Consider the following 27,949-nt stretch of genomic DNA (forward strand, 5'->3'; position numbering starts at 1 on the left):
CGAACATGTCCGTCCGCTTGAGTTAGCCTAGCGAGCTAGCGTCACTTCGCTAACCAAAGGATGTGGCTGGAGGAGCATCCCCGGGTGTTATACACCGGCGACAACACATTCTTAGACGTGGACAATGCAAGGGGCGCTAAAGAAAAGTGTCCACAAAACGTACAAGACAACGGTGAGTAGAAACATGGAGGCTACAATGTTAGCTGCAGCTAGCACGGTAGAGCAGACGAGCTAGCCTGAAGGCATCAAGTTGCAGCATCAGCACCATTCACTCTTCTTTCACATCATGTCACAATATGTTCACATTCATCAAAATAATAACCATTACGACAACACACTCCCCACTTGGCATTAACGTCCACCCCAAACCTTTTTTTTTTTACGAGTAATAATAACAATGTATCATGTAGCTAGACAATAATATCAAACATGAGTAAGATTGTATGCGTCCACTAGCATTTAAAAGGTGATGACATTTTGCTGGTTAAAGCTACACTATATGGCCACCCATCCAAATGATGAGAATCAGGTGTCCTAATCACTTGTATAAAATCAAGCACTTAGGCATGGAGACTGTTTCTACAAACATTTGTAAAAGAATGGGCCGCTCTCAGTGATTTCCAGCGTGGAACTGTCATAAAACGCGGCCTGTGCAACAAATGCAGTCGTGAAATTTCCTCGCTCCTAAATATTCCAAAGTCAACTTTATTTTAAGAAAAGTGAAAAGTTTGGGAACAACAGCAAGTCAGCCACCAAGTGGTAGGCCTCGTAAACTGACAGAAAGGGGTCAACGGATGCAGAAGCGCATAGTGCAAAGACTTTCAGTTGCTACAGAGCTCCAAACTTCATGTGACCTTCCAATTAGCTCATGTACAGTACGCACAGAGCTTCATGGAATGGGTTTCCATGGCTGGGCAGCTGCATCTACGCCAGGGTGTCAAACTCAAATACAGAGTGGGCCAAAATTTAAAACTGAACAAAGCCGCGGGCCAAGGTTCAACAAATTAACCTTTTAATAGGGACCCAAACAAGTTTTGCATTGAATATTGAACAAGCAAAGCTTATATAACTTTATAGTGACATGCAAAATCGAGTTTCAAATAATAATAATAATAATTAAAAAATATCAATGGTATATCAAATACAATAAAAATAAAAATGTAATGCCTCTTTTATATTTGCAGCCTTCTGAGGTAAATATCAACATTAACTTTTTCCACAGGCTAATAAATTAGAAAATAAAATAACAATGAATAAACCAACCATTTAGGACTTTAAACTGCTCAGTTTGCAACACACTGATCTAATCTGATGTGCCCAAGCCAGATACCTGGCATCTTTTCTTGGATGCTAGTTCATTAATGTCGGGGTTCAGGCTTTGAGCTGAGGCATCTTTCTTTATTGAACGAAATTGTTCATCAGTCATTATACCTCGTAGTCCACCCGGACCACAGTCTTGGGGGCGTGCTTTAAAGGCACTGCGTTTAACGTCCTCTACGAGCTGTCGTCACGTCCGCTTTTCATCCGTTCCAACAATGTTCCGGCCCGATCACTAAAAATGTGCGACTTCAGCACACACATACACGTAAATGCACAGCATACTTGGCCAACAGCGATACAGGTTACACTGACGGTGCCCGTATAAATAACTTTAACACTGTTAGAAATATGCGCCACACTGTGAATCCACACCAAACAAGAATGACAAACACATTTCGGGAGAACATCCGCACCGTAACACAACATAAACACAACAAAACAAATACCCAGAACCCCATGCAGCCCTAACTCTTCCGGGCTGCAATATACACCCCCGCTACCTCCAAACTCCCCCACCCCCCACACGTGAATACCAATAATTAATTGTAATTTCAACAATTTTCTGGGAGAAGTGGTGCATTATCTGACAGAAATACAGGGGTGCCAATATTTTTAGATAATAGAAACATTTTGAAACGGGTTACAAAGACTGTGACATATTGCATCATTTCTGGTTGTATTTGTCAATGCTGTTATTAGTCTACTTGCTAATGTATTGTTAACAGCTGGCTACTTGCTGTTAAAGTGTAGTCCGTACTTATAATTTTGATGTTTAGCTACTTTTCACTAATACTATGGTATCAGTATCAGCTGATCTCAATCATGGATAAAATGTATCGAAATCGGCAGCATAAACCCTGATCTGAACATCCCTATTTCAAAACTTCCAATAAATGGTTAAAACAAAAAAGGAAAGTGTTTTTGTGTTGTAAGTGGATCACACTGAAACGGTGAACCTGAGAGGTGCAGAATTTCACTCCTGCAAAAGCTCACACCAGTGACAAATTGGGTGAAATATGTTTGTTCCCCAACATGACCTACCTGTCAGAAACAGGTAGGTCATGTAAAATATCCTGTTGATGATACTTGACAAATAAACAAGTCATTTTTTTAGTGATTCGGCCACTTGTTTAAAAAACAACAACCTTGTAGCGTCTTGTGTTACCTGCTTTGTCAGCATTGTTTGTAACTCAGCACCTTGCTTCTCGAGGTGTTGTTTGCGGCAGGACCAGCCAGGTCCCAGTAGTGCAGTCGTCGGGACACCAGCTGTTGACAGGATGCTGCACTTTGCACATTTACTTCTGTCTCCTGGGTCGAAAGCAACCGAGCAACAGTGCTCTCACTTATGTGTACACACTTTGTGAGTGTATGTGTGTTTGTGTAGTGCTGCCTTTAATGTTGTCGTTTACACTTTTCAGAGCATGCAATGGCAATCAGTGTCAGCGTACTGAGGGAGCTGCCTTGCTCAGTGACTGGAGCTTGCAGTGCAGACATCAGCACAGAGATGGAAACAGGTAAGAGATCAACATTAATTTGGATATGATTTTTTTGTATGCGATCTGTCTTAAACTGGCTCTAGTTGTATTTCACATTTTATTGCTTGGGAAAAAAAATTTGGGTTGAAAAATGTCCAAACTGCACACTTTTACTTACTGTTAGTACAATTACTGCAATTAACTGTTACAGTTCTTTTGAAAGCCGATCAATTAATTTGATCAATTGACTACTGATTATACATTACCGTACATTAAATTGAAGTATAGTACAGTATATTACGTAATTAATGAAGGTCTCCTATTGAATTCCTATTGAATTTGTAAATGAAAGTACAACATTAACTACTGCTTCAATCCAAAATAAAACTCTCATCTCTGAAACTTGTTGTGAACTTGCGGTATATTGTAGATGTGTACAGCTCTGGTAATGGTACATTCGCACCCACCTGCACAAATGTACTTCAAAATGTAACAATCAAAATAAATATGACTTTTTTTTTTGTTTACTAGGGTATGCATATATAATATGCATTAGTTTGACCATTTAAAATCAACGATAATAAAAAGGAGATGCTTGGAAATAGCATAAAAATGCCCCAAAAACTTGGAAAAAACGCGATCCATAGCGTTACTTTTTGGTGTAACCATCATGAGCGTTCTGTTCAGGTATATTTCTTTTATATTATGATAAATCATATTTATGTATTACTAAATTTAAATAAGTATTGATCAATCTTTAAGCTGTGTGTATTTGATTTCAGTTTGCTTTTGACATCTTATTTAGAATTGTAGTTGAAACTTTTACAACCTTGTGTTGCGTTCAAGATGGCGTAACCAAACTAGATTTCATTTAATGATCTTATTTTGAATATGTATTCCCTTTTTTACATTTAGTATATTTAAATATTCATTTATAAACATTGAATACATTTCAAATATCAATAAAATGCAATTGTCTTCATCTTATAGGGTAATGTTTAGTTACACCAAGTCATGAGCGTAACACTAAGCTTCATCACTTTGACTTGTAATATCTCTAATCCTGGTAGTGTTTTATGTTTTTTTTCTTTTTGGAACATGTACTATACATATAATACAATAAAGTCCCATATAAAATGATGTTTCTAGCAATACTTTAATTTTGCCTTTGAAAGTAACACTCCAATGTCCATTAGTGGAGCTGTACACAGTTGCTTGTAGTTGTAACTTGTAGTTGTGTACTTGCACTTTTTTTCTTGTAGCACCTCTTTAAAAATGTTTAGATGAGCAACACATGATGCATGCATATGTGAGGTGATGTAAACAACAATAATTGTAGGTCATGAATGCATGAGATGTTTTGAAACACTTAGTTTGCAGCCAGAATCCAATTATTCTTATTCCAATCATTGTTGATTGATTGTATAGTGTGTAAAATTAGAATGATGCGTGTAGTTTAGGGATAGGAAACCTAAAATCTATGTTGCCATAAATATACTGAACAAAAATATACAATATTAATTCATTTTTCATGAATTGAACTAAAAAATCTAAAACCTTTACTATATACACAAAATACATATTCCTCTCAAATACTGTTCACAAATCTGTGTTAATGTGTTAGTGAGCATTTCAAAAACAGGTGTTTTTGTCGACATGTTAAAGGTGTTTAATAAAAATACAAGCATGTGTAACACATATAGATTCCTTTCTTTCATGAAGACAAGAATCAAATCAAATCAACTTTATTTATAGAGCACATTTAAAATTTACCACAGGGGTAGCCAAAGTGCTGTACAATGAGCAGGTTAAAAGATAAAACGAGTACCGAGCAAACACAACACAACACAAACAGAACATGATAAAAAATAAATAATTAAAATAGAATTAATAAAAAACATAAAAACATAAAAACAGGATCACAGCAGGTGTATTATGGGGCGCCATTGCAGGATGGATATCACTCAGTGTTAAAAGCCATGGAATAAAAGTATGTTTTTAAGAGAGATTTAAAAACAGGAAGAGAGGAGGCTTGTCTAACACTCAGGGGTAGGTCGTTCCAGAGCTTGGGAGCAGCAACGGCGAAAGCTCTGTCACCTCTAAGCTTCAGCCTTGTGTCAGGGACCGTCAACAGCAGCTGATCGGCTGATCTTAAGGATCGGGTGGGGCAGTAAGGCTGAAGGAGGTCGGAGAGATAGGTTGGCGCGAGGTTGTTTAGACATTTAAAAACAAATAAAAGGAGTTTAAAATGTATTCGGTAACGCACAGGGAGCCAGTGAAGGGACGCTAAAATAGGGGTGATGTGCTCACGTCTGCGGGTCTGTGTTAGCAGACGAGCAGCAGAGTTCTGCACGAGCTGCAGGCGGGCGAGGGAGGCCTGGCTAATGCCAATATACAGGGCATTACAATAATCAAGACGAGTCGAGATAAAAGCGTGGATTAATTTCTCAAGATCATGTCTTGATAGAAGCGGTTTCACTTTCGCTATTTGGCGTAATTGATAAAAGCTTTTTTGAACGACGCTGCTGATTTGTTTTTCGAATTTAAAATCTGAGTCAAACTTTACCCCCAGGTTTGTGACAGAGTCGCTGAGATACGGGGTCAGAGTGCCGAGGTCAACGTTGGGGGAGGGAGAGCGACTTGGACCGAACAACATAACTTCTGTTTTATCTTCATTTAGGCTCAGGAAGTTAGCTGAAAGCCAGACTTTGATGTCGTGCAGGCAGTCAATAAGACGTTGAACCGTGTTATTTTGTGCCATGGGAAAATAAATCTGGCAATCATCGGCATAAAAATGAAATGCAATTCTGTACTTCCTAAAAATAGAACCAAGGGGGAGAAGGTAAAGCGCAAATAAAATTGGGGCAAGGATTGAGCCCTGGGGGACCCCATGTGGTAAAGGAGCTGTGGACGACATAAAACTGTCTACTTTTACACAAAAACTCCTGTCGGTTAGGTACGACCGGAACCAGTTGAGGGCGGCGCCCTTAATGCCCACACAGTTCTCAAGACGAGTGATTAAGGTGGCGTGGTCGACGGTGTCGAACGCAGCAGACAGATCTAAAAGCACCAGGACAACATATTTACCAGAATCAGTGGACAGGAGGATATCGTTAAAAACTTTTAGAAGCGCTGACTCTGTGCTGTGGAGGGCTTTAAAACCGGACTGGAACAGCTCAGTGATACCATTATCCTCTAAGAAGGGCAGCAACTGACTGTAGACAACCTTCTCTAATATTTTGGAAATGTATGGAAGATTAGAGATAGGTCTGAAGTTAGAGAGGGGTCGAGGCTGGGTTTTTTAAGTAGAGGTCGTACCACTGCATGTTTAAACTCTACTGGAACTATTCCAGAAGAGAGGCTACTATTGATAATGTTAAGGACACTTGATCCAATAGTAGCAAGTACCTCCTTAAACAGGCGAGGTGGGAGGGCATCTGCAGGAGAACCAGAGGGCTTCATATGACTAACTGTGTCACTTAAAAAAGAAAAGGACACCGGCTCAAACTGATGGAAAACAGAAGAGAAATGCAGGGGAACAGAAGGGTCATATGAAGGCTGAGATAGACTGGCTCTAGTTGACACAATTTTGTCAGTGAAAAAATGGAGACAATTTTCACAGAATTCAAAAGAAGCATCAAAACCAGCAGATTTGGGAGCATCAATGACAGTGTTAATAGTTTTAAACAGAACTCTGGGGTTGTTACAGTTAGAAGATATAATCTGAGATAGATATATATTCATTTCTGCTTTTACAGTCATCTGAAAGGAAAACAGGCTTTCTTTAAAAATGGCAAAGGACACATGCAGCCTGTCTTTTTTCCATTTTCTCTCTGCTCTTCTACATACGCGCCTGGCAGCCCGAGTGACGTCATTCAACCAGGGTTGAGGCGTGGCTTTAGCGCGGCGGCATTTGAAAGGCGCGATCGTGTCCAGTGTTTGTAAACAGATAGAGTTGAACCCAGAAACCAACTCTTCAGTATTCAGACACACAGATGCTGCAGAATTATCATCACAAAGAGTCGAAAAAATAGAGGAGAACCGAGCAGGAGACGAAGAATTAAACATGCGAGAGCGTTGGGGCGGTGCGCACAATTTAACTGGACACTGCGTGGGAATATCAAACAAGATCGGCATGTGATCAGAGAACACAGCGTCGCAAATGTCCAAATTAAAAACACACAAACCATACGAGAGCACTAAATCGAGTGTATGCCCGCGTTCATGTGTAGAACCACACACAGACTGTACAAAGTTAAATGAGTCGATTATATTCAGGAAGCTCCTGGAAAGCGGTTCGTCTGGACAGCAGGTGTGAATATTAAAATCACCCACAATAAGGACACGATCATATTTGGGCAGGATTTCAGCCAGAAATTCAGAAAAGTCAGTTATAAAGTCTTTGTGGTACTTGGGTGGTCGATAGATGACGGCACACAGGACGACATCAGAAAGACCCAGTTCAAACATGCACAGTTCGAAGCTTGAAAAGGAGGATTGTAGGCGGATCTGACGGCATTTAAAGTCATTTTTAAAAACGACTGCTAATCCTCCTCCTTTTCGACCGGACGGCCGTGGGGAATTAAAGTAGGAACACTCCGGAGGCAGAAGTTCATTAAGAGGGGCAGACTCACCGGCCCTCAGCCATGTCTCCGTCACACAGAGGAAGTCCAGTCCGCGGGAAGTGAAGAAATCCTTCAGGATAAAAGTTTTGTTTGTCAAAGATCTTGCGTTCACAAGAATATAAGTTGGTGCATTAACTGATTTTGATGACTTGCTCTGATTGGAATCAGAGAGGATTCACAGTTCTGCTGATAACTTCCACATTTTTGAATGGAGAAGGGGAAAAAAGAACTAATTTCTGTCCAGTACCACATGAAAGTGATTGGTTTTCGGCATCTTAATTGTTCAGCTTCCATACTCGTTTTTATACACTTTACATGAAACACAATGACGTAAAACTCTGTAGCCGTGTCCCAATTCAGGGTCTGCATCCTTCGGAGGACCCGGCCTACGCAGCCTCAGAAGGCTGGACTTTCGGAGGCACCTCCGAAGGATGCGTCACCCGTTGTTAAATGGGACAGTCTAGCCTGCGGAAGATTTCCTGGTTGAAAGTGTATTCGCTGCCGTTGCCGCTGCTTGTATTTGCCGCCATCGTCATAAAGATCCGGGTTGAACAAAGGTGCGCAGAGCATCTTGGGATATGGGAGGCCACAAAGGATAGTCGCGGTGCATCCTCCGAATACAGGGAAAAGGAGGGCGCATTCATCGACTGCATTTGGATGAGCCTTCGAATTTGAATGAATTGGGACAGCCTTCGAAGCTGCCTTCAAATTCGCCCTTCGAAGGATGCAGACCCTGAATTGGGACACATCTTGTGTCTTGCTAGCTTGTGTGCGCTAGCTTTCTGACTCTTATTTTGTTAGCACAGGCCAGAATGAAACCACGCTTTTATTGTAAAGTACAGGCACTGTGCGGTCGGTCTTAAGGCTTCTGACAGCAGGTACGGCACAAAAGTATGTTGATATTAAAGTTAAAGTACCACTGATAGTCACACACACACTAGGTGTGGTGAAATTACCCTCTGCATTTGACCCATCCCCTTGTTCCACCCCCTGAGAGGTGAGGGGAGCAGTAAGCAGCAGCGGTGGCGGCGCTCGGGAATCATTTGGTGATTTAACCCCCAATTCCAACCCTTGATGCTGAGTGTCAAGCAGGGAGATAACCCATTTTTATAGTCTTTGGTATGACTCGACCGGGGTTTGAACTCACGACCTACCGATCTCAGGGCGAACACTCTAACCACAAGGCAACTAAGCAGGTCTAAAAAATAAAATAAGTGTTTCTCGCTTTCCTGCCGGTCGTTATTTTATTAATACCTAGTTCACAGCAGCTAACGTCATCTCACAAGATCCTCGGATGGCGGGAATTTCAATCAGGTGACAAAAGTGACGTCATAGTTAAGATTGATGATCGCTAATTTTTTAGATGTATTTTTTTAATGCCTGGCTGGCGATTGACTGACACACCCTCTGTGATCAAATGGTAGCTCACAATCGTCCGAATGGGCACTCCTGATATACATTATATCCACTCATACAATATACATATATCTTTTTGAATTTCGTTTTCATGTAAAAAAACTAAAACTTTATTTTGAAGGTGTGGCGGCATTTATCTTGCTATGGTGGTGTTCCACGATCAATTACATGTAGGGAAAACCCTGGTATATCAGCTATGTCACACAACCCTAATGTAGCATTGTTGAATGATGCTTTTGATGCTTCTGTCTGGTCTTTGCTTAGGCAGTGTTCGCATACCGACTGCAAAGTACACAAAAATGGGGGAGACTCTGAGATATGTCATTCCAAGTCACATGCAGTGCTCTATGGCTTGTGGAGGCAAAGCCTGTAAATATGAAAACCCATCTCGTTGGAGTGATGAGGAGCAAGCCATTAAAGGATTATACTCATCCTGGTATGTTCACTGACCAACTATGCTACTGTATGTACTGATTGTACTATATGTACTGTCATTAGAGGTATTTTATCTTCGTCCCTCTTGTTTTTTTGCAAGATATTTTAGGATCCTTCAACTTCTTCTGTCCTTTTTTTGTAGGGTTACAGACAACCTGCTAGCTATGGCAAGGCCTTCCTCTGAAATTATAGAGAAATATAATATCATTGAGCAATTCCAAAGGTAAAGTGCAATTTCTTCCTTTAAAAGAATCTATCAAGATTGCAAACATAGGTCTGGGCCGATAACAAATTTTGTTGGATTTTATATTGTCCAACAAATTATTGTCGATAAACTATTATTGTCAGCATTATTTTAAGAACAATTTAAGCATGACATGTAATAACAATAATGCAAGTTAAAATTTCAAATGCAATAAACTTCTGTTTCTAATGAGTATTTGTTACCAATGTAATTGGAAGGTCTGTAACCTTTGATTTGATTCATTGATTGATTGATTATCGTCAATACGTTTTCTGTCAGAAAAAATTGCACTTCATGAATATTGAACATCTTGAAGTGAAGTTTTCCCCAGTTGTTTTTTTTGTGTGTTTTTGTTTTCTCAGGCCGTTTGGCATACCTTCTCCATTGTTTGTGTTGAAAGACTAATATTGCTCATTTGGTTTGAAGCCAAAATATTCCCACAAAGGTATATTTGCTTTGCAATCTTCTTTTTTCCTCTTAACTTTTGTTTCCTTGCGGTGCGTCCAACTCGCGATTAGCGAGATTCTCGTGGTGTCGGAAGCTAGCAGTCCCGCCTCCACTCACAGTGACAAAGATTGGGAGTGAATGACAAGAGGGTTTACTCTGCTCATTGAATTGTATTGCGTGAGCGCGCTGCACAGAGTAAACCATCCTGCACCATGATGTAAGATTGAGAAGAACGGGGCAATATATCAATGCTGGCAAAATTATCAAGTTCATTTTAATTTATTGTTCAATTAATTGACATATTTTATCGGCCCAGGCCTATGCTGATATACACACCATTATGATTCTTGATACTTATTTGATACCCATCCATCCATCCATCCATCCATCCATCCATTTTCTACCGCTTGTCCCTATCGGGGTTGTGGGGGGTGCTGGAGCCTATCTCAGCTGAATTCGGGCGGAAGGCGAGGTATACCCTGGACAAGTCGCTTATTTGATACCGTGATAAAAAATAAAAAACCTTTAAGTTCACGACTTAATTGAAAAGTGTCAAGTGTTTCAGATCATTGTGCTTCAACATCTTTTTGCACAGAATTGAAATTGCACTATCAGCTGCCAATAAGTATTTTATGTTAAAAAAAACAACAACAGTGTTCTATAACCTCCCAGTATATCAAAACAAATAATAAATATGCTCATAAATAACAAAAATAGTCAACAATTTTACATTCTAAAAAGATCCTTTAGGTATATAGAACTTACAATATTGTTCTTAAAATTCTTTCAATAGGGTGGTACTGTGACATCATCATGTCATTTGGAATTAAATAGGCTAATAAAAAGGCTAAAACATATATTTTAAAGACAAACCTTCATGTTTTTATTCGTTACTGATAACAACATATCAGCCTTTTTTAATTTTGTTATGTATTTTACGACATTTTTCCTTTTTTTTTTGTTAAATTTATTTCTACAATGTACCATAAAAGAGCAACTTTAACCACAGCGTCAGTTTCTACGTAGAGTTGCGCTTTCCATCATTTTAAGTAGACTGCTTTGCAAAATGATTAACCCCTCTCTTTTATTCACACGAGCTCCACCCAGGAATGCGGTCATACGAATCCCTTCCCTACTTTACCGTATATATGTCAAAACCAATGGCTAAGTATACTTCCTCAGAATTCCCTGTCAACTTATTATTTACTTCAAGCATTACTGCCACCTAGCTGGAGGTCTGTGTATCATTTAAGCATAAACTGTTTGCGAGAAACGCAGTACAATCGGCACATTTGTAAGGTTTTGCTAGTTGTAATGCTTCTGTTGCTAATTGTAATACTTTTTGTTGCGAGTTTGTGTTTTGATGCTGAGTTTGGTGTACGTGCAATGAAACCTCTCCCTGGTGGGATGCGAAAATGGAAATAAGTAATATGGACAAATTGTTTTGCTCAGGTGTGACGTGAAGACTGTCATAAACTTACAACGTCCTGGAGAGCATTCCAGCTGTGGCAATCCACTGGAGCAGGAGAGTGGATTCACGTACCGACCTGAAACTTTTATGGAAGCAGGAAGTGAGTCTCCTAAATCAAGTTGGAGTTATCAAATGTCTCTTACGTACTTGATGTTTTGAAATGTTTGCACCATGATTTATGAGAGTAAACATAAGAAAACATCAGCTCTTTTACTCCTAAATTGAACATTTGCATTCACAAATCCATGAAGCAGCAAGATTCAGTCCTACCATGAAGTGTAAACCATGGACTGAGATGTCAACCAAGGTAGTAGACTGCTATTAAAGCTACAACTTCAAGCCCCACTGAAATGTGCAGATGTCCAAATGGACAATCCAATGTCTTCTGGACTAAATTTGATGTTCAGATGAGATTAAATTTCAGTTATTTGTCCACAATTGTAAGAACATTTTCAAAGGTGTCAAGGTGAGGCTTTTAAAGCTAAGAACTAGAGATCGGCCACTGATCACCATCGGCTGATTTTTGTGAGAAGGTAGAAGATCACCTTTTCCGATTAATGCCTTTCAACTCCGATCCCGTCTGGCTGACACTTCTTTTTTTTTTCAATCCCCCGGCTGACAAGTGGCTAGCTACTAAATTATGTGTCTCCGTAGACAGTGTGGAGCTGCTCCTCAAAGCTAATGTAATCACCTCCATTACGGCAAATAAACAGCATTTCTTAGTATATTAAGTATCATTATGTATTATAATAATAATATTTTATTTATATAGCACTTTTAAAAGGCACGCAAAGACACTTACACATAAAAAAAGAAAACATGATCACAATCATAAAATCACATACAGTATGATACCAAAACAACCAATAGCATAACATGGGCTGAATGAAAAATAACACTATCTTACGAGATGGTTTGTCCAGTTCTAAAAGCAGTTTTTAAAAGGTGGGTTTTTAATAGTCTTGGACATTGTGAGATTATGAAATGAGCGGATTGAAAGGGGAAGAGCGTTCCAAAGAATGGTGGCAGCAATGGAGAAGGCACGGTCCCCCCAAATTTGGTGTTCTGTGAGGAAGGGACAGCAGGTGATTGTTGGTAGAACGCAGGTCTCTAACAGGAATGTGAGGAGGTCAGAGAGGTAGAAGGGTGTCAGGTTGTGGAGGGCTTTATGGATCAGGAGAAGGATTTTAAACTAGATGTGCTATGGCAGTGGTTCTCAAATGGGGGTACGCGTACCCATGGGGGTACTTGAAGGTATGCCAAGGGGTACGTGAGTTTTTTTTTAAATATTCTAAAAATAGCAACAATTCAAAAGTCCTTTATAAATATATTTATTGAATAATACTTAAACAAAATATGAATGTAAGTTCATAAACTCAGTGAAGCACAAGCTCAGGTTTCTGAGTAAAATGTCTGTCAAAAAGAAATGCAACAATGCAATATTCAGTGTTGACAGCTATTTTTTTGTGGACATGTTCCATAAATATTGATGTTAAAGATTTTATTTTTTTTGTTTAGAATTAAGTTCATGAATCCAGATGGATCTCTATTACAATCCCCAAAGAGGGCACCTTAAGTTGATGATTACTTCTATGTGTAGAAATCTTTATTTATAATTGAATCACTTGTTTTTTTTTTAACAAGTTTTCAGTTATTTTTATATCTTTTTTTCCAAATAGTTCAAGAAAGACCACTACAAATGAGCAATATTTTGCACTTTTACACAATTTAATAAATCAGAAACTGATGACATAGTGCTGTATTTTACTTCTTTATCTTTTTTTTCAACCAAAAATGCTTTGCTCTGATTAGGGGGTACTTGAATTAAAAAAAATGTTCAAAGGGGGTACATCACTGAAAAAAGGTTGAGAACCACTGTGCTATGGGATAGGTAGCCAGTGGAGTTCCTGTAGGACTGGGGTGATGTGGTCAACAACAGCGATTATCACTGGAGGACAAGGCGAACATGTTACAGTACACACTGAGAGCAAGCCGGGAGGGGCCAAGCTAGCTTTAAACAACACCAAGAAATAAGCTATTAACATAAAATGATCAAGTAAATTAGCAAGAGTTAGAGAGAGGATAATATAACAACTTTTGGTGAGTGGTACTGTTACAGCCAACGCAACACACAAGAGGGCAGGTCGATCCTTAAACTGATAGTGTATGATACATACTAGAGTGATTAAATGATAATCATTATTTAAATTTTCTCAAAATATAATTGGTTTTTGTTCATGTTTACAAATTCGGGAAATAATTCTGTTAAAAGAGGAGGTCTTTGAGGGCAAAAAAAAACAAATAAGAAGTAGATGGTACGATAGTTTTTGCTTTTGTTTAGTTATTGTGTCCTATTGACTTCATTGTATGTAACAAAATAAAATAGGGAACTAATTTAAATATTGTGTTGATTTTGTCAAACTGTCAAAAGCACTCACCATAAATATTAAGTGAGAAATTTACAGTTAATACATATGATCGGTATTGGTATCGGCTGATCTTACTAAGGAAATGGCAGCATAAAACCCTACTAGCTGTCAATCATGTTTGTAACACCCTCTTATTTTGTTGCTGCTCCACTGTAGACCCTAGATGCAAAAGTAAAGAACTGCCTCCATCACAAACCTTGACACAAATCCAACTGGATAATGATCCCAAAAAATGCATCAAAATATCATTTAGAGTGCATAGAGCAATGTGAAAAGGTCAACTATCCAGCCTTAATTATGCCATGAGTTTGATGCAAAACTTGCTCAGGGACATGGAAGTAAAAATTAGTGGCGATGTAAGTGTAATTATGACCATGATTGCCGTTTTTGACTTTTTGGGCCAACTGGACACATTGACAGTTCCTAGGCCCTCTTGAAAAGGCCCATGCTTCTACAAACCAGGCTAAAAGACAAGGACTGTTTCGGTATTACAAGTTTTCTGCCAGTAAAAATATCTAATTATTCCAAGTTAGGTGATTAGGCTAAATTTTTCAGATGACAAAAATATTTGAGGTGTTGGAGACTGTCAATGAAACAAGATCTTAAGTCTAATATGAATCTCAGGTAGAGTCCAGTAGAAGTTTAGTCAGGGTAAAAAAGACTACACACCTTATCAAACAAGCAAGTCCAGATCCAGAAAACGTGCGCACAAAAAAAAATCTGATGTATTAAAGTGCGCGCAAGCAATATTACAAGCATGTTTCTTTTGTACATCCCAATCAACTTGGAATTGGGCGCACATGTTGAAGTAGCTTGGCCACTACATGTCCATGCTCCCATTTAAATACGCAAATCATATTTAAATTAACTATGCGCCTGAGATCTCGCACTCCGCACAGTCAGAAAACAATAATGAGCAAGACAGCAAAAAATAATTTTACCAGCAATTAGTTGGAGGTGCTTCTTGCTAGAGTGTAAACATTTATTCTGTTCCTATTGTTGCACGTTAATGCAACAGTGCATGCGCCACGGAAAAGTTGTGGTTTAGTATTTCACACTTTACGTACTTTTTAGTGTACTACTGTAAATGTAAAAAAAGGTACAACATTTTTTAACAGTAAAAAACTGGCAGTTCAGTTGCCAGAATAAAAAAAAAGTGGCATTGTTTTTTACTGGGTAAAATATAACCCTGGTTCTTAATTGCATTGCTGTTGTGTTTTTGTTTCAGTTTATTACTACAACTTTGGGTGGAAAGACTATGGTGTTGCATCTTTGACTACACTTCTTGATATGGTAAAGGTCATGTCATTTGCTATCCAAGAGGGGAAGATCGCTGTTCACTGCCATGCTGGTTTAGGAAGAACAGGTTAGTAACTCCCACAAGTAAATCCTGAACCAAAGCCCTGTTACATGCATTTCTTCACTTGGTTGAAGTACATTATTAATAGTTCCTGTTTGTAGTCCTGTTTTCCATCTCTACTAGACAATGGCAGCACACTGATTCATCTTATCCACCTGTCTTTGTTTACGTATTTAACTGCAAAGGACAAGTGTTCCTAAACAGGAAACCTTAACTAAGGATGAGGGGTTTTAAGACCTGGCTTTGCTTTGGCACCATTATTAGTCATGAGTCCAAGACTGAACTGCATTGTATTAGTTTTCAAATTAGATTTGTGTTTAGGGATGGTTATTGAATTTGGTACTTTTCAAAGTACTGATCAAATTATGTTACTACCAGTAGGGATGTGAGTCTTATAACAATTCAGTTCGATTCCGATTCTGGGGGAGACAATTCGATTCAGAATGGATTGTCTATTTAACACGAGTCTCGATTGAAATCGATTCTCGCAAAATATATTTCAAAACGGGTTACAGGTTACAAGAGTTCCCCTTGGCTGCTGGCGTATAATGTAAGCACACAGCAAGTAAGCACAGATATGGCCTAAAATACATCTTTTTAAGAATTGATTCTTAAAAAAATAAAAATTCAAAAAGACTTAAAAAGTTATGAATTTATTAAAGAATTGCTTTGTGGATATGAGTCTTAATAAAATAAATAAATAACTAAAATAAAGATGTTCTCATTCATCCAGGCCATTGTAACTTATGTTGATTTAAATATTGACCTAATTTATAGATAGATATGCTATACAAAGGGATGTTTACCAAATCCTGTACTATTTTTTTTTTTTAGCACCAACCAAATCCCGCCGGTACTACCGATTCACGTAAAATCCAAAGGAGCCATGTTACGATACCGTGGTTGCGCTTGACGTCACACCCGGTTGCACTTTGGCAAAGACGAAAAAACACAGAAAAAAGGCACACACGCTGAAGCACTGAGTAGTGACTGACAAGTATTGTACTGCAATGCGCAGCAAGTGATGTGGAGGGCTGCGCCTCCTCGATAAAATGCTGCGCCCTATTTTTTGTGGCAGGCTAAACACAAAATGAATGAAGCATTCGTACACAGAGGCATGGTTCGAACGCAAGTTCATGGGGCTTGATCTAAAAGATTTTAAATTCAAAAGTTTGCAAAAAGAGGGGTTTGCAAACTATGTAGCGTGACACGCTTGGTATTACGTGTTATGTAATAACAAGGATGATTTTATTAAGTGCTTATCATACAACCGACAGGTTTGAAAGAAATATTGTTTTTTGCTTGCTGGTTTTCTCTCACAGGTGTGCTGTTGGCTTGTTACTTGGTCTTCACGTGTCGGATGAACGCTGACCAAGCCATCCTGTTTGTGCGAGTCAAGAGGCCCAACTCTATTCAGACTAGAGGCCAGCTGCTGTGTGTCAGGGAGTTTGCCCAATTCCTAGTTCCTCTCAGAAACATATTTTCATGTGCGGATTCCAAAGCCAGCGCTGTCACGTTGTCCCAGTACCTAACCAGGCAGCGCCACCTGCTGCATGGCTACGAAGCGCGACAGATGAAAAATGTGCCCAAGTTGGTCCAGCTGGTTTGCAGGCGTCTCATTGACATTGCCGCCAACCGGCAATTGGTGATGGAAGAAGAGTGGCTGGAGATTCCCGACCTCACAGCTGAGGTGGAGAAAACTGTATCCCAACAGGCCCTTCAGCAGCTTGGGAAGGAACTGAGAGGGAAAGGCATCCCGGTTGCTTCTTGCTCATCCAATCCTTTCAGCCTAGTGGAGACCACGCCTGCTCAAATTCAACCTCTCATCAGTGACCATGAGCTTAACCCACTCTGGAGGCAGAATGCAGCTACCCTTCTTAGATCCTCCCTCTCCAACAATAAGAACCTCAGCTTCAGCGATTCTGTCCTTGACAAACTTGGAGCACACCGGCGGGATTTGGCAATTTCGAAGAGCAGCACACGACCGATTCACTGTCTGACCAAACACTCCCTGTCTCACAGCAACATCACTTCCTCTTCATTTCATCCTCAGGACATTGCTTCAAGTATTCTTGAAAGCGGTTCCCCATTTGTGAAAACTCTTTTGAACATGGGGGATCCTGCGTTGCCTTTAGGGATGTCTAAGCAGCGAATGCAAGCTGATTGTGACACCATACTGCATGTTTTGTCAAGCAAAATGCTAGCCAGTCAAGAGACGCAGGGAATGCATGTCCCAGCGAATGATGGGGATAACGCCGGGTTTCCAGTGCTTACCCTCCATTCTGAGCTGTCCCCAGAGAGCAGAACCCTGCAGGTGGCCAAAGCCTTGGCCATGGACCAGACAGACAAGGATGTCACTGCCCAGGTCTCAGTGTGGCAGGTAGGATCCTCATACAACATACCCAAAACTACAATTCAAAAGATCTGACACGGTCATCATTAGGCATGCTTATTTTCTAAAGTTTGTTCAATGATTGTCAAGTTTAGCCACATTTAAAATGCAAAGTTAATTTCCCAACATCGTGCAGCAAGAAGCTAGAAAAATGCAGATGAACTCTTTCTAAGTCACAATTCAAATCAAAATTCCTTCGTTCTAATACAGTAGAGAAAATAAGTATTTCATGTAGGATTGTGGCGATCATTACAACTTTGTTATTTTTTAAATGTGTACATAGTTTGATGCGACGTTTGACAAGTGTCATCTTCTTACAAATGACCCATTCTACTTTCGGCCAATGCTGTTCGGTGGCCGATCTTCTTGTAAAAGTATGTGATCGACATTGCCGATTACAGCATTTAAATGCCAATCACAAACTCGGATCCCTCGGCTAATATTATATTTATTTTTAGTCCCCCAACTGACAAGCTAATGGTGTATCTCCATACACAGTTAAATAAATGTACAGAATTGAATAAAAGAAAATAAGGAACTAGTTTGAAAATAGTGCTGATACCGTTCCAGCAGTAAGTCGGACCTGTTTCCAGTGAGGGTTGGACTCCGCCAAGGCTGCCCTCTGTCACTGATTCTGTTCATAACTTTTATGGACAGAATTTCTAGGCGCAGTCAGAGCGTTGAGGGGATCCGGTTTGGGACAGTCGATTTTTGGGGACAGGATTGGGTCTCTGCTTTTTGCAGATGATGTGGTCCTGATGGCTTCATCTGGCCAGGATCTTCAGCTCTCACTGGATCGGTTCGCAGCTGAAACAGGTAAAGGCGGCCGAAATGAGGCCACGGGGAAGACCCAGGACACGTTGGGAAGACTATGTCTCCCGGCTGGCGTGGGAACGCCCCGGAATCCCCCGGGAGGAGCTGGACGAAGTGGCTGGGTAGAGGGAAGTCTGGGTTTCTCTGCTTAGGCTGCTACCCCCGCGACCCAACCTCGGATAGGCGAAAGAAGATGAATGGATGGATGGACTGTTAAACTGTCAATAGAACTCACCAAATATATTAAAACATTTACAGTAAATAAATGGGATATGTATTGGTATTGGCCAATCTCACTCATAAAAGCAGGAAATGGCAGCATTAATCCCTGATCGGAACATCCCTAATTTGATACCCAGCTGATGTTGTAGCCCCTCACAAATATGTGAAAAGTACAATAATTTTTATGCAAGATTTATTTGAACAGGAAGAACCACAATGTAAAAAACAATAAATTAGGGCTGTCAAAGGATACAAAAATTACATGATGCTTTTTGCTCTATTTTTCATTTATTAGCGTTTTTCGGCACCATAAAAAAAAACAGCCACGTTTCATGGGTGGCCCGCACGTCATCAATTTGACACCCCCGCTTGACCTAATCGTTTGTCATGTGAAATGTATAATTAATGACAAAATACAAAAAATGTGTTATTTAGTGATTCAACTCGAAACGACTGAACTCATTTGAAAGAGTCCTTCAATGCACAATTACATTTCCGCATTCCCTGGATTCATAAGCATGCGCAGATGCAGGGGATGCATGAATCCCAATGGGAGCACGTCTCGCCAGAATTCCGGCAGGAATGCATTGTTGGAACTAGTGTTTCAACACTCTATTTAGCATGATGGTTAGCTGTTAGTCCTGCTAGTGCAACTCCAGGGAGACAAGTAGAGCAGTGCGTTGTGCAAGCATCCAAAGGCGTAAGAATGAACTGGATAGATCCATAAAATTTTTAACAGAAAAATATCATGTAAAAATGTACTATACACTACAAAATGCTACATCACATCAACTGTTTTTTTTTAAGAAATAACTTTCTGACATAAAAAAAAACAACACAATGTTAAAAAAAAAGATAGTGTTTACATTTTAATACCAATTTAAACACAAAGCAATTTGGCTAATGGAGATCAAGTCTAATAAACAAGCTTTGTTCTCCTCCAACAACTCCATGTTATCAGTGCAACAGTTTGGCCAAAAAAATCAGTAGTAGTGATACCTCTCACATCTAATACGCAAGCTTTGTGCCTCACTGGCAACATACAAAGTATTTTATTTATTTTATTAAAGCAAATGGGACCAAAAAGTATTTGATAAATATGTTATAACATTGTTATCAAATAATTTTTGGTACCATTCATCATAATATCATTATGCTAACTAACGTTTTGAAAAAGGTAAGTATTCCCTTCTTTTTCTTGTTATTTTTAGGTATAAGCTATATTAACAATATTTAGAGCATTTGAATAAAATGTAAAAAAAAAAAAAAAAAAAAAGTCCTCCAAAGGAATTTATGCCTCACCTGAGGCCTCATGTATTAATAAGAGTTGCGTGGATTTCCTCTTAAACATTGGCATACGTTAAAATTCAGATGTATTGAAGTGTGCACGCACTAATCTAAGCACTTTTATTTTACATCCCAATTAACATGGAATTGACCACACGCGCTTATAAACCTGCAAATCATACCGAAATTAACCATGTACCTGAGATCTGCACACTCTGCCCAATCAGAATTCAGTAGGAGTCATTAGGAGGTGATTCTTTCCCGTGTGTACAGCGAACGAAAGAGTGGGCTAGCGTATGCGAGCCTGTCAACGCTGTGAGAACCGCACACAGTCTAAAATATAAAATAAATAGTTGGACATCAGAAAGAAGGTGAAAAAGAAGATGGATGTCAAATCAATTGTTTGCAAAGCCCAAACGACCACTTCTGTGAGTCGCCAAAGTATCCACAGCCTGTAAAAATGTGCATACGACAGCCATGAAATTGGCATTTCCATGCTCATTTCACCCTCGATACATCTCAACTTTGCCATGGAAAACTGCGTACCCCAGGTGTTTGTGTGTACGCAAGCTTACTACATGAGGCCCCTGGAATGATGTAGTATGCTATGTACATGTACTGTGTCGCATGTATTTCTTGATTTAACATGTGTTCTTTCTGGCTCACAGACAGAGTTAAACTCCAAAGAAGGGGCGTGGGAGAGGCTATGCATGGAAAGAGACCCTCTGGTGCTGTCCAGTCTCATGTGGTCATGGCTGGAACAGTTGAGGGACCCTGTCATCAGCAGTGGAGATGTCAAATCTCTGACTGACAGTGCAAACCCACAGAGGGCATTCGACTCTTTGGAAAAGGTAGTTTGTGTTCTTCTGCTTCTTGTTCATTTCAATACTCATCGCAGAACTTTGCCAAAGTAAAGCTGGTATCAAAAGTGGACAAATAATCATCAGTCAGCAGGCCATTTCCTGCTTCAAAGAAGATGTCACTTTTGTATTTGCGGATCTGGGTGTGAATCCTGATAAATTGATTTTTCTTTATGTTGTTCTGGATTTGTTGTAATGGATGGAGAGTGTAGCAATCACTTTATACGATAGGTCTATATTAAGTAGATGGTCATGGAATATATGGGCATGGGAGATGTGGGTTTGTGGAATCCTGCCCAAGACTACGTCTTCCAATTGTGTAAAAGAAGGGCAATTTTCATGGGCGTGGATGTGTGTGCTTGCACTAACCAGGACTGTAGGTGTTAAGTGGGCCAAAGAATGGTACATCGACAACCTTTACCACTCAAAGAGCCATTTTGACCCGTTTCACAAATTAAAGAAAACAATGGGAGCCACAAAACTCTTTTGAAATTTAAAATGAAATAACACTACATATAACGTTTTTTTTTGCTTTGTGTTATGTATAAACAAACTATTATGGGTTACATTTATGAAATCAATGAACGACTGCAGAGAAAATGAAATAAAATTTCTGCATGCAACAAAACGTTTTTAACTCCGAAAAAGACGTCGGGTTGAAGGTTTAGTAAAATACTTAATGTCTATTTAAGTCCTCCTTGTAGTAATCAAAAAAACAAAACGCCGAAGTTGAATTATCCACTGGCAGAGAACCAAAAATGCCGTCCTCTCTCTCTGTGCCGTCATCCTTTTACTGGCGCCGTGCGCTGCCAACCTGAATAATAAAATGTCTATTTCACTGAACAATTAAAAAATGTGAATATATGCAAAATTATAGGAAATTAAAATATTTATCATACTTGGTCAATGTGATTTCTGCTCCTGAACCGCAGCGCACAGCGTCTCCTGTATAACGTCACCTTTATCTTCACACAGGATTATAAACTCTCATCTGTGAGGCGTGTGCGATGTTGGTGGGCGGGGTTGGGAGGGGCGGGGTTTGGTGGTAGGGCGGGGGGGGGGTATTGTAGCCCGGAAGAGTTTGGGCTACAAGGGATTCTGGGTATTTGTTCTGTTGTGTTTATGTTCTGTTACGGTGCAGATGTTCTCCCGAAATGTGTTTGTCATTCTTGTTTGGTGTGGGTTCACAGTGTGGCGCATGTTTGTAACAGTGTTAAAGTTGTTTATATCACCACCCTCAGTGTAACCTGTATGGCTGTTGACCAAGTATGCCTTGCAGTCATTTACGTGTGTATGCAGAAGTCGCGTACAACATGAGGCTGGGTCGGCACGCAGTTTGTATGGTGAAAAAGCGGACGTGACGACAGGTTGTAGAGGACACTAAAGGCAGTGCCATCACGGCACGTCCTCAATATTGTTGTCCGGGTGAAAATCAGAGTGGTTGCCCCGGGAGATTTTCGGGAGGGGCACTGAAATTCGGGTTACTCCCGGAAAAATCGGGAGGGTTGGCAAGTATGCAGCTGAGCCGCATCAGAGTGATCAAAGTGCTGCATGCGGGTCTGGAGCCGCGGGTTGCCGACCCCTGTCCTAGTGTGATAATGTCTTTAAACGCTGAAACCACAAAATGTTGTCTTTCTGGTTAGGGCTTTTTTTTTTTTGATTGAGACTTTTATTAGTAGATAGTACAGTACATATTCCGTACAATTGACCACTAAATGGTAACACCCGAATAAATTTTTCAACTTGTTTAAGTCGGGGTCCACGTTAATCAATTCATGGTAATGATTGGTAATGACAATTATTTGATTAAATCAATTATTTTTATTAGAAAAAAACTTTGATTAATCATTTGATAAGTGTAACTAATACAAATTGATCAAAGCCGGACCACATGGAGTGCCTGGAACTTTAAATATGGTTTTTGCACGAATATTGCAGATGAGCGCTCATGAGAGCGGTGGCGTGTGGGTGCTGTGATCTGTGTGGTGGCGAACAGTGGAGATATTTTTTTTGTATAAATGCACACATGTTAAAAGTGCATTGTCATTGTTGATGATTTATTATTCAAAAAATAATGAAGGTTATGGCGATACCAGGAGAACGGTACATTTCAGACTGCATTGTGTTGAGTGTGAAATTTGGTGGAGGAGGAACTATGGTGTGGGGTTGTTTTTCAGGAGTTGGGCTTGGCCCCTTAGTTCCAGTGAAAGGAACTTTAAATGCTCCAGGATACCAAAACATTTTGGACAATTCCAAGCTCCCGACCTTGTGGTAACAGTTTGGAGTGGGCTCCTTCCTCTTCCAACATGACTGTGCACCAGTGCACAAAGCAAGGTCCATAAAGACACGGATGACAGAGTCTGGTGTGGATGAACTTGACTGGCCTGCACAGAGTCCTGACCTGAACCTGATAGAACACCTTTGGGATGAATTAGAACGGAAACTGAGAGCCAGGCCTTCTCGACCAACATCAGTGTGTGACCTCATCAATGCGCTTTTGGAATAATGGTCGAACATTCCTATAAACACACTCCGCAACCTTGTGGACAGCCTTCCCAGAAGAGTTGACGCAGTATATAGCTGCAAAAGGTGGACCGACATCATATTGAACCCTATGGGTTAGGAATGGGACGACACTTCAAGTTCATATGTGAGTCAAGGCAGGTGGCCAAATGCTTGTGGCAATATAGTGTATATGGCTTCTGTCGGTCGTGCAAAACTTCATTACTTCTTTCAGAAGAAGACATCCCACGTGCTGCCTGCACAAAATGTCTTGCTAACACTCCGCGAGGAAGAAAAAAGCCCACTTGTTTCGATATATCAAACCTCACTAGCCACCCCGACACGCCGCCAGCATTCATGCCTTAAAAGTCCATGATAGACTTTCCATCGGCAAAGTAAATGCGGAAAGTCGGCCGCAAAGAAAAGCCGTCGGCGGTTCTCATTACTGCAGTGTCCGAAAGGTTTAAAAAGCCCACCAGAGACAACCCTAGAGCTAAAGCAATCTGTATTTTCCTCATGGAAATAAAATGATGGCACTGGACAGATCTATTTTAGAGCCTCTGCATTCTCCACGTTAGCTTGGCGACTGGCCCGCTCAGGTGGGCATGAAGGAGCGAGACACACACTCCTTCATTTGAGTTACATGTTGTGTGTATGTCCAAGCAGGCTAAACTGTCAATCATATCATCAGAGATAAAACAAGACAGCCAAATTAGTGATACATTTCACCGAGATGTGTATGACTCCAGCAGGAAGTTATCAGTATCGGCTTGAAAAAAATCAAAACTAAATGTTTTATAATGCGATTGTGAGTAATGTTGGTGAACTGCCCATTCCCTCCTGCAGGGTCAGCGCCTCACATTGTTGTGTATCCTGGACTGTGCTGCTCATCTTTTGCCAATGCCTGCAGAATTGGAGACCAGTATTCTTCAGCAAACTATAAAAACCTTGACCAAGGTGAGTAAATTTACCGTAATCCCTGGAGACTTACAGTCACAAGTTACACACCACAGGCATGTACGTCATGTCCGTTTTGTCCAGGGTGGAAGGATTGTACAACGGACATGTTAAAGATCAAGTGAAAATAACATTTGAATTGAGTTGAATTTTAGCTGTTTTTTTCATTTGCTTATATTATTGGTTACATTCATTCCTGAAGCCAACTCTGGGGTGGTCAGAATGCTCTGACTTTCTGAGTCGGAAAGCTGACCTCAAGGGGTGGTCCAGTTGAAATTCCCACTAAGAACTTGGAAATTCCGACTAGCTAGTACAAATGTAACGCACCATTAGACCTACTCCTGTTCTTGTCTATAGCGGTAAGCCTTCTGGGTAATGTAGTATATAAACATTTAACAACAAGTCCTAATTTCCTAGAAACATCGATTTAAATTAGTGTGGCAAATTATATATATTTTAAATCACTCTTTTGAATTTGGATTAATCATGAAAAATCTCAGTAAATGACTTGCTTACATATAAATATAAATGTACCTAAAAAACACCCAAATACTTGGACATTTATTGTCGGAATGTCATACACAAACATTTTTTCAATGTTTTACATGTAGTCATTTATTTCCATAAACCTGTTAAGTTTTATCTGAAGTATAAAGGGTGTGTTTTAAAGTGAGATTTGCCAGCGTGCTCACTAGTCGGAGTCTCCTCACTCATCTTTGCAGTGACGTGTATTGACCTGATCCCTGACCTAAAACAACCCATGCTGCCTTTCAGGTAACACCCACGGTTAGGTTAAAGGAGCATGTACGCTCAAAATATATTACGTGATTAATCTGCGACTATACATGTGAAGTGAAGTGAATTATATTTATATAGTGCTTTTCTCTAGTGACTCAAAGCGCTTTACATTGTGGAACCCAATATCTAAGTTACATTTTTAAACCAGTGTTATTGGCACTGGGAGCAGGTGGGTAAAGTGTCTTGCCCAAGGACACAACGATAGTGACAAGGACGGCAGAAGCGGGGATCGAACCTGGAACCCTCAAGTTGCTGGCACGGCCACTCTACCAACCGAGCTATATCAATCAATCAATCAATCTTTATTTATATAGCCCTAAATCACAAGTGTCTCAAAGGGCTGCACAAGCCACAACGACATCCTCGGTACAAAGCCCACATACGGGCAAGGAAAAACTCACCCCAGTGGGACGTCGATGTGAATGACTATGAGAAACCTTGGAGAGGACCGCATATGTGGGTAACCCCCCCCCTCTAGGGGAGACCGAAAGCAATGGATGTCGAGTGGGTCTGACATAATATTGTGAGAGTCCAGTCCATGGTGGATCCAACATAATAGTAAGAGTCCAGTCCATAGTGGGGCCAGCAGGACACCATCCCGAGCGGAGACGGGTCAGCAGCGCAGAGATGTTCCCAGCCGATGCATATACCGCCCCACTACATACATACATGATTAACGCAATTTTATTTTTCTGTTTGTTTACATGCTTTTTTAAATTTTCTTTGCTATTTGGGCTTATTGGACCCTAATTAGAATACAAACTAAGAATCATCTTTTGATATGATGTACTTAGTCCATAAGTAACAAACGTGTATTTCATGTTTAGTGACATGCTAATTCTTGTTTTTACACTTTTTTTTCCAAATTCCATTGTATGTTATACTCTTCGGACACCACCAGATGGCAGTATAAGTGTTCACAAAAGGGCCATAACACCCCAATTCAGTAGTGTACACAATTTTGGAAATAAGAGCTAAAAGGTGCTGTCCACGCATGTGGCCACTAAGCTTTTAGAAGATGGACAAACACTAAGTGTAAAACACATACGGAGATTGTCTGCAATTTGTGAACGACAGAGCAGACTGGACAATAAGAAAGCCTTTAGTGGTGTTTCTTTCTGAAAATTACAAATATTACTGTTAATAATTATTATTAATTAAAACAGTAATTTGTTAATCAATGAGCTCTGAGTATGTGATTTTACTGCCCTCTAGTGTCTATTTTGAAGTCTGTCTGGTATAAAACGTGTTTTTTTTACAATATTTGTTTAAGACCCTGTGCTTTTTTTAGGTCAAGGAACACCTAAAACATGTATAAGAATTTGTTTGAATCACAGGTTATTGAGAAAAAAAACTGTTGCTATTTTAGGCATTTTAGGCTGCAACAATCACACACAAAAAGCCTGCGAACCTATAACTTACTGTATTTATTGTAAAGTATTATTTACAAATTGGTTTTTTTTCTTTCCTCTCAAGATTGACTCTTCTTCTTCTACCCTGGAGGAGGATCACTTTTTATACTCCACACTGAAAGAAATCCTGACTTCTATTCTTCATGATCTGCACAACAAAGCACAGGTGAAGAATGGTAACTTTGAATCAGGCCACTAGGTGACAGTCAAGCAGGGTTAAAGACTACTTTACAGACTAAAAATACAATACTGTACTGTAAAAATACAATACTGCTTGGCCAATGATGGCTGAGTAGTACATTCCATATTATTTGTAGCTCTTACTACTTTGACATACTGCCATACTTTACCATAATGTGCCACTGTTTGTTTTGTTGTTATTAAGTTAGTTTTCGTGTTACTGTTGAATATTTCTCAGCTTAGAACGTTGCTGGCTTGTGTATAAAGCAACGTACTATATGCTAACACTAGGAGTGTCACGGTACCCCATCATCACCGTACCGTACCACACGTATCCTTACGGGTTTCATCAAAGGTTTCTCGCGGCAACTACAGGGCCCCAAACACCGACATCATCCGTTGAAAGCCATGGGCCCCCAGGACAATTCCTGTTTCGGGCTTCCAAGATGTCCAGAACTACTCCTGTTTCCATCTTATCCACCTGTTTACATACAATGTACCGGAAAGTATTCACACCGCTTCACTTTTTCCACATTTTGCTGTTAGAGCCCTTTTCCAAAATTTATTAAAATCATTTTTGTACAAAAAAATACAATACTCTGCGCCTAAAAGAGTGACAGCACATCACAGTAGCTCCTTTGACGTCCTTCATTTTACTTTATTTTTGGTGTTATTCTCAACATTTCTTGCTTTTTTTTTTATCACTTATCTTTACCACAAACCACTAAATATGGTTTTTGGGCGCCTTTGTGTGTTTTCGTTACTTTTTCTTTTCGGGCCATTTTATGTTTGGCTTTGATCAGTTGAGCAGCCAGCCCTTTGTTTACACACGCAAGGAGCTGTTTGTGCTCGCGGCCGGACATTCCCGTGAACTCCGGAAAAAGCGCCGGGGATACAAAGATGAAGGAGCGGAGAAGGAAATTTAAAGGCCTACTGAAACCCACTACTACCGACCACGCAGTCTGATAGTTTATATATCAATGATGAAATCTTAACATTGCAACACATGCCAATACGGCCGGTTTAGCTTACTAAAGTGCAATTTTAAATTTCGCGCAAAATATCCTGCTGAAAACGTCTCGGTATGATGACGCCTGCGTGTGACGTCGCGGATGGTAGAGGACATTTTGGGACAGCATGGTGGCCAGCTATTAAGTCGTCTGTTTTCATCGCAAAATTCCACAGTATTCTGGACATCTGTGTTGGTGAATCTTTTGCAATTTGTTCAATGAACAATGGAGACAGCAAAGAAGAAAGCTGTAGGTGGGAAGCGGTGTATTGCGGCAGGTGTTGTGCCGGATAAT

The 27,949-nt window shown here is 40.0% G+C and overlaps 1 protein-coding gene across 1 annotated transcript; it reads left to right on the forward strand.

Moving 5' to 3' along the window:
• On the forward strand, positions 1-27,873 carry ptpdc1a (protein tyrosine phosphatase domain containing 1a). Its single transcript, XM_061938060.2, has 10 exons — positions 1-172; positions 2,739-2,834; positions 9,101-9,272; positions 9,414-9,494; positions 11,415-11,533; positions 15,091-15,228; positions 16,545-17,602; positions 20,605-20,787; positions 24,145-24,255; positions 26,530-27,873. The coding sequence occupies exons 1-10, from the start codon at positions 61-63 to the stop codon at positions 26,662-26,664; spliced, it is 2,205 nt and encodes a 734-aa protein (XP_061794044.2). The 5' UTR covers positions 1-60; the 3' UTR covers positions 26,665-27,873.
• Positions 27,874-27,949: the final 76 nt, after the last annotated feature.

The sequence above is a fragment of the Nerophis lumbriciformis genome, linkage group LG03 (assembly GCF_033978685.3).
Source record: "Nerophis lumbriciformis linkage group LG03, RoL_Nlum_v2.1, whole genome shotgun sequence".
NCBI classification, from domain to species: Eukaryota; Metazoa; Chordata; class Actinopteri; order Syngnathiformes; family Syngnathidae; genus Nerophis; species Nerophis lumbriciformis.

Coding starts and splice junctions, on each gene's coding strand:
- ptpdc1a (XM_061938060.2), top strand. CDS start 61: ATGTGGCTGGAGGAGCATCCCCGGGTGTTATACACCGGCGACAACACA. Junction 2,835..9,100: donor CAGCACAGAGATGGAAACAG/GTAAGAGATCAA, acceptor GTCTTTGCTTAG/GCAGTGTTCGCATACCGACT. Junction 11,534..15,090: donor AACTTTTATGGAAGCAGGAA/GTGAGTCTCCTA, acceptor TTTTTGTTTCAG/TTTATTACTACAACTTTGGG.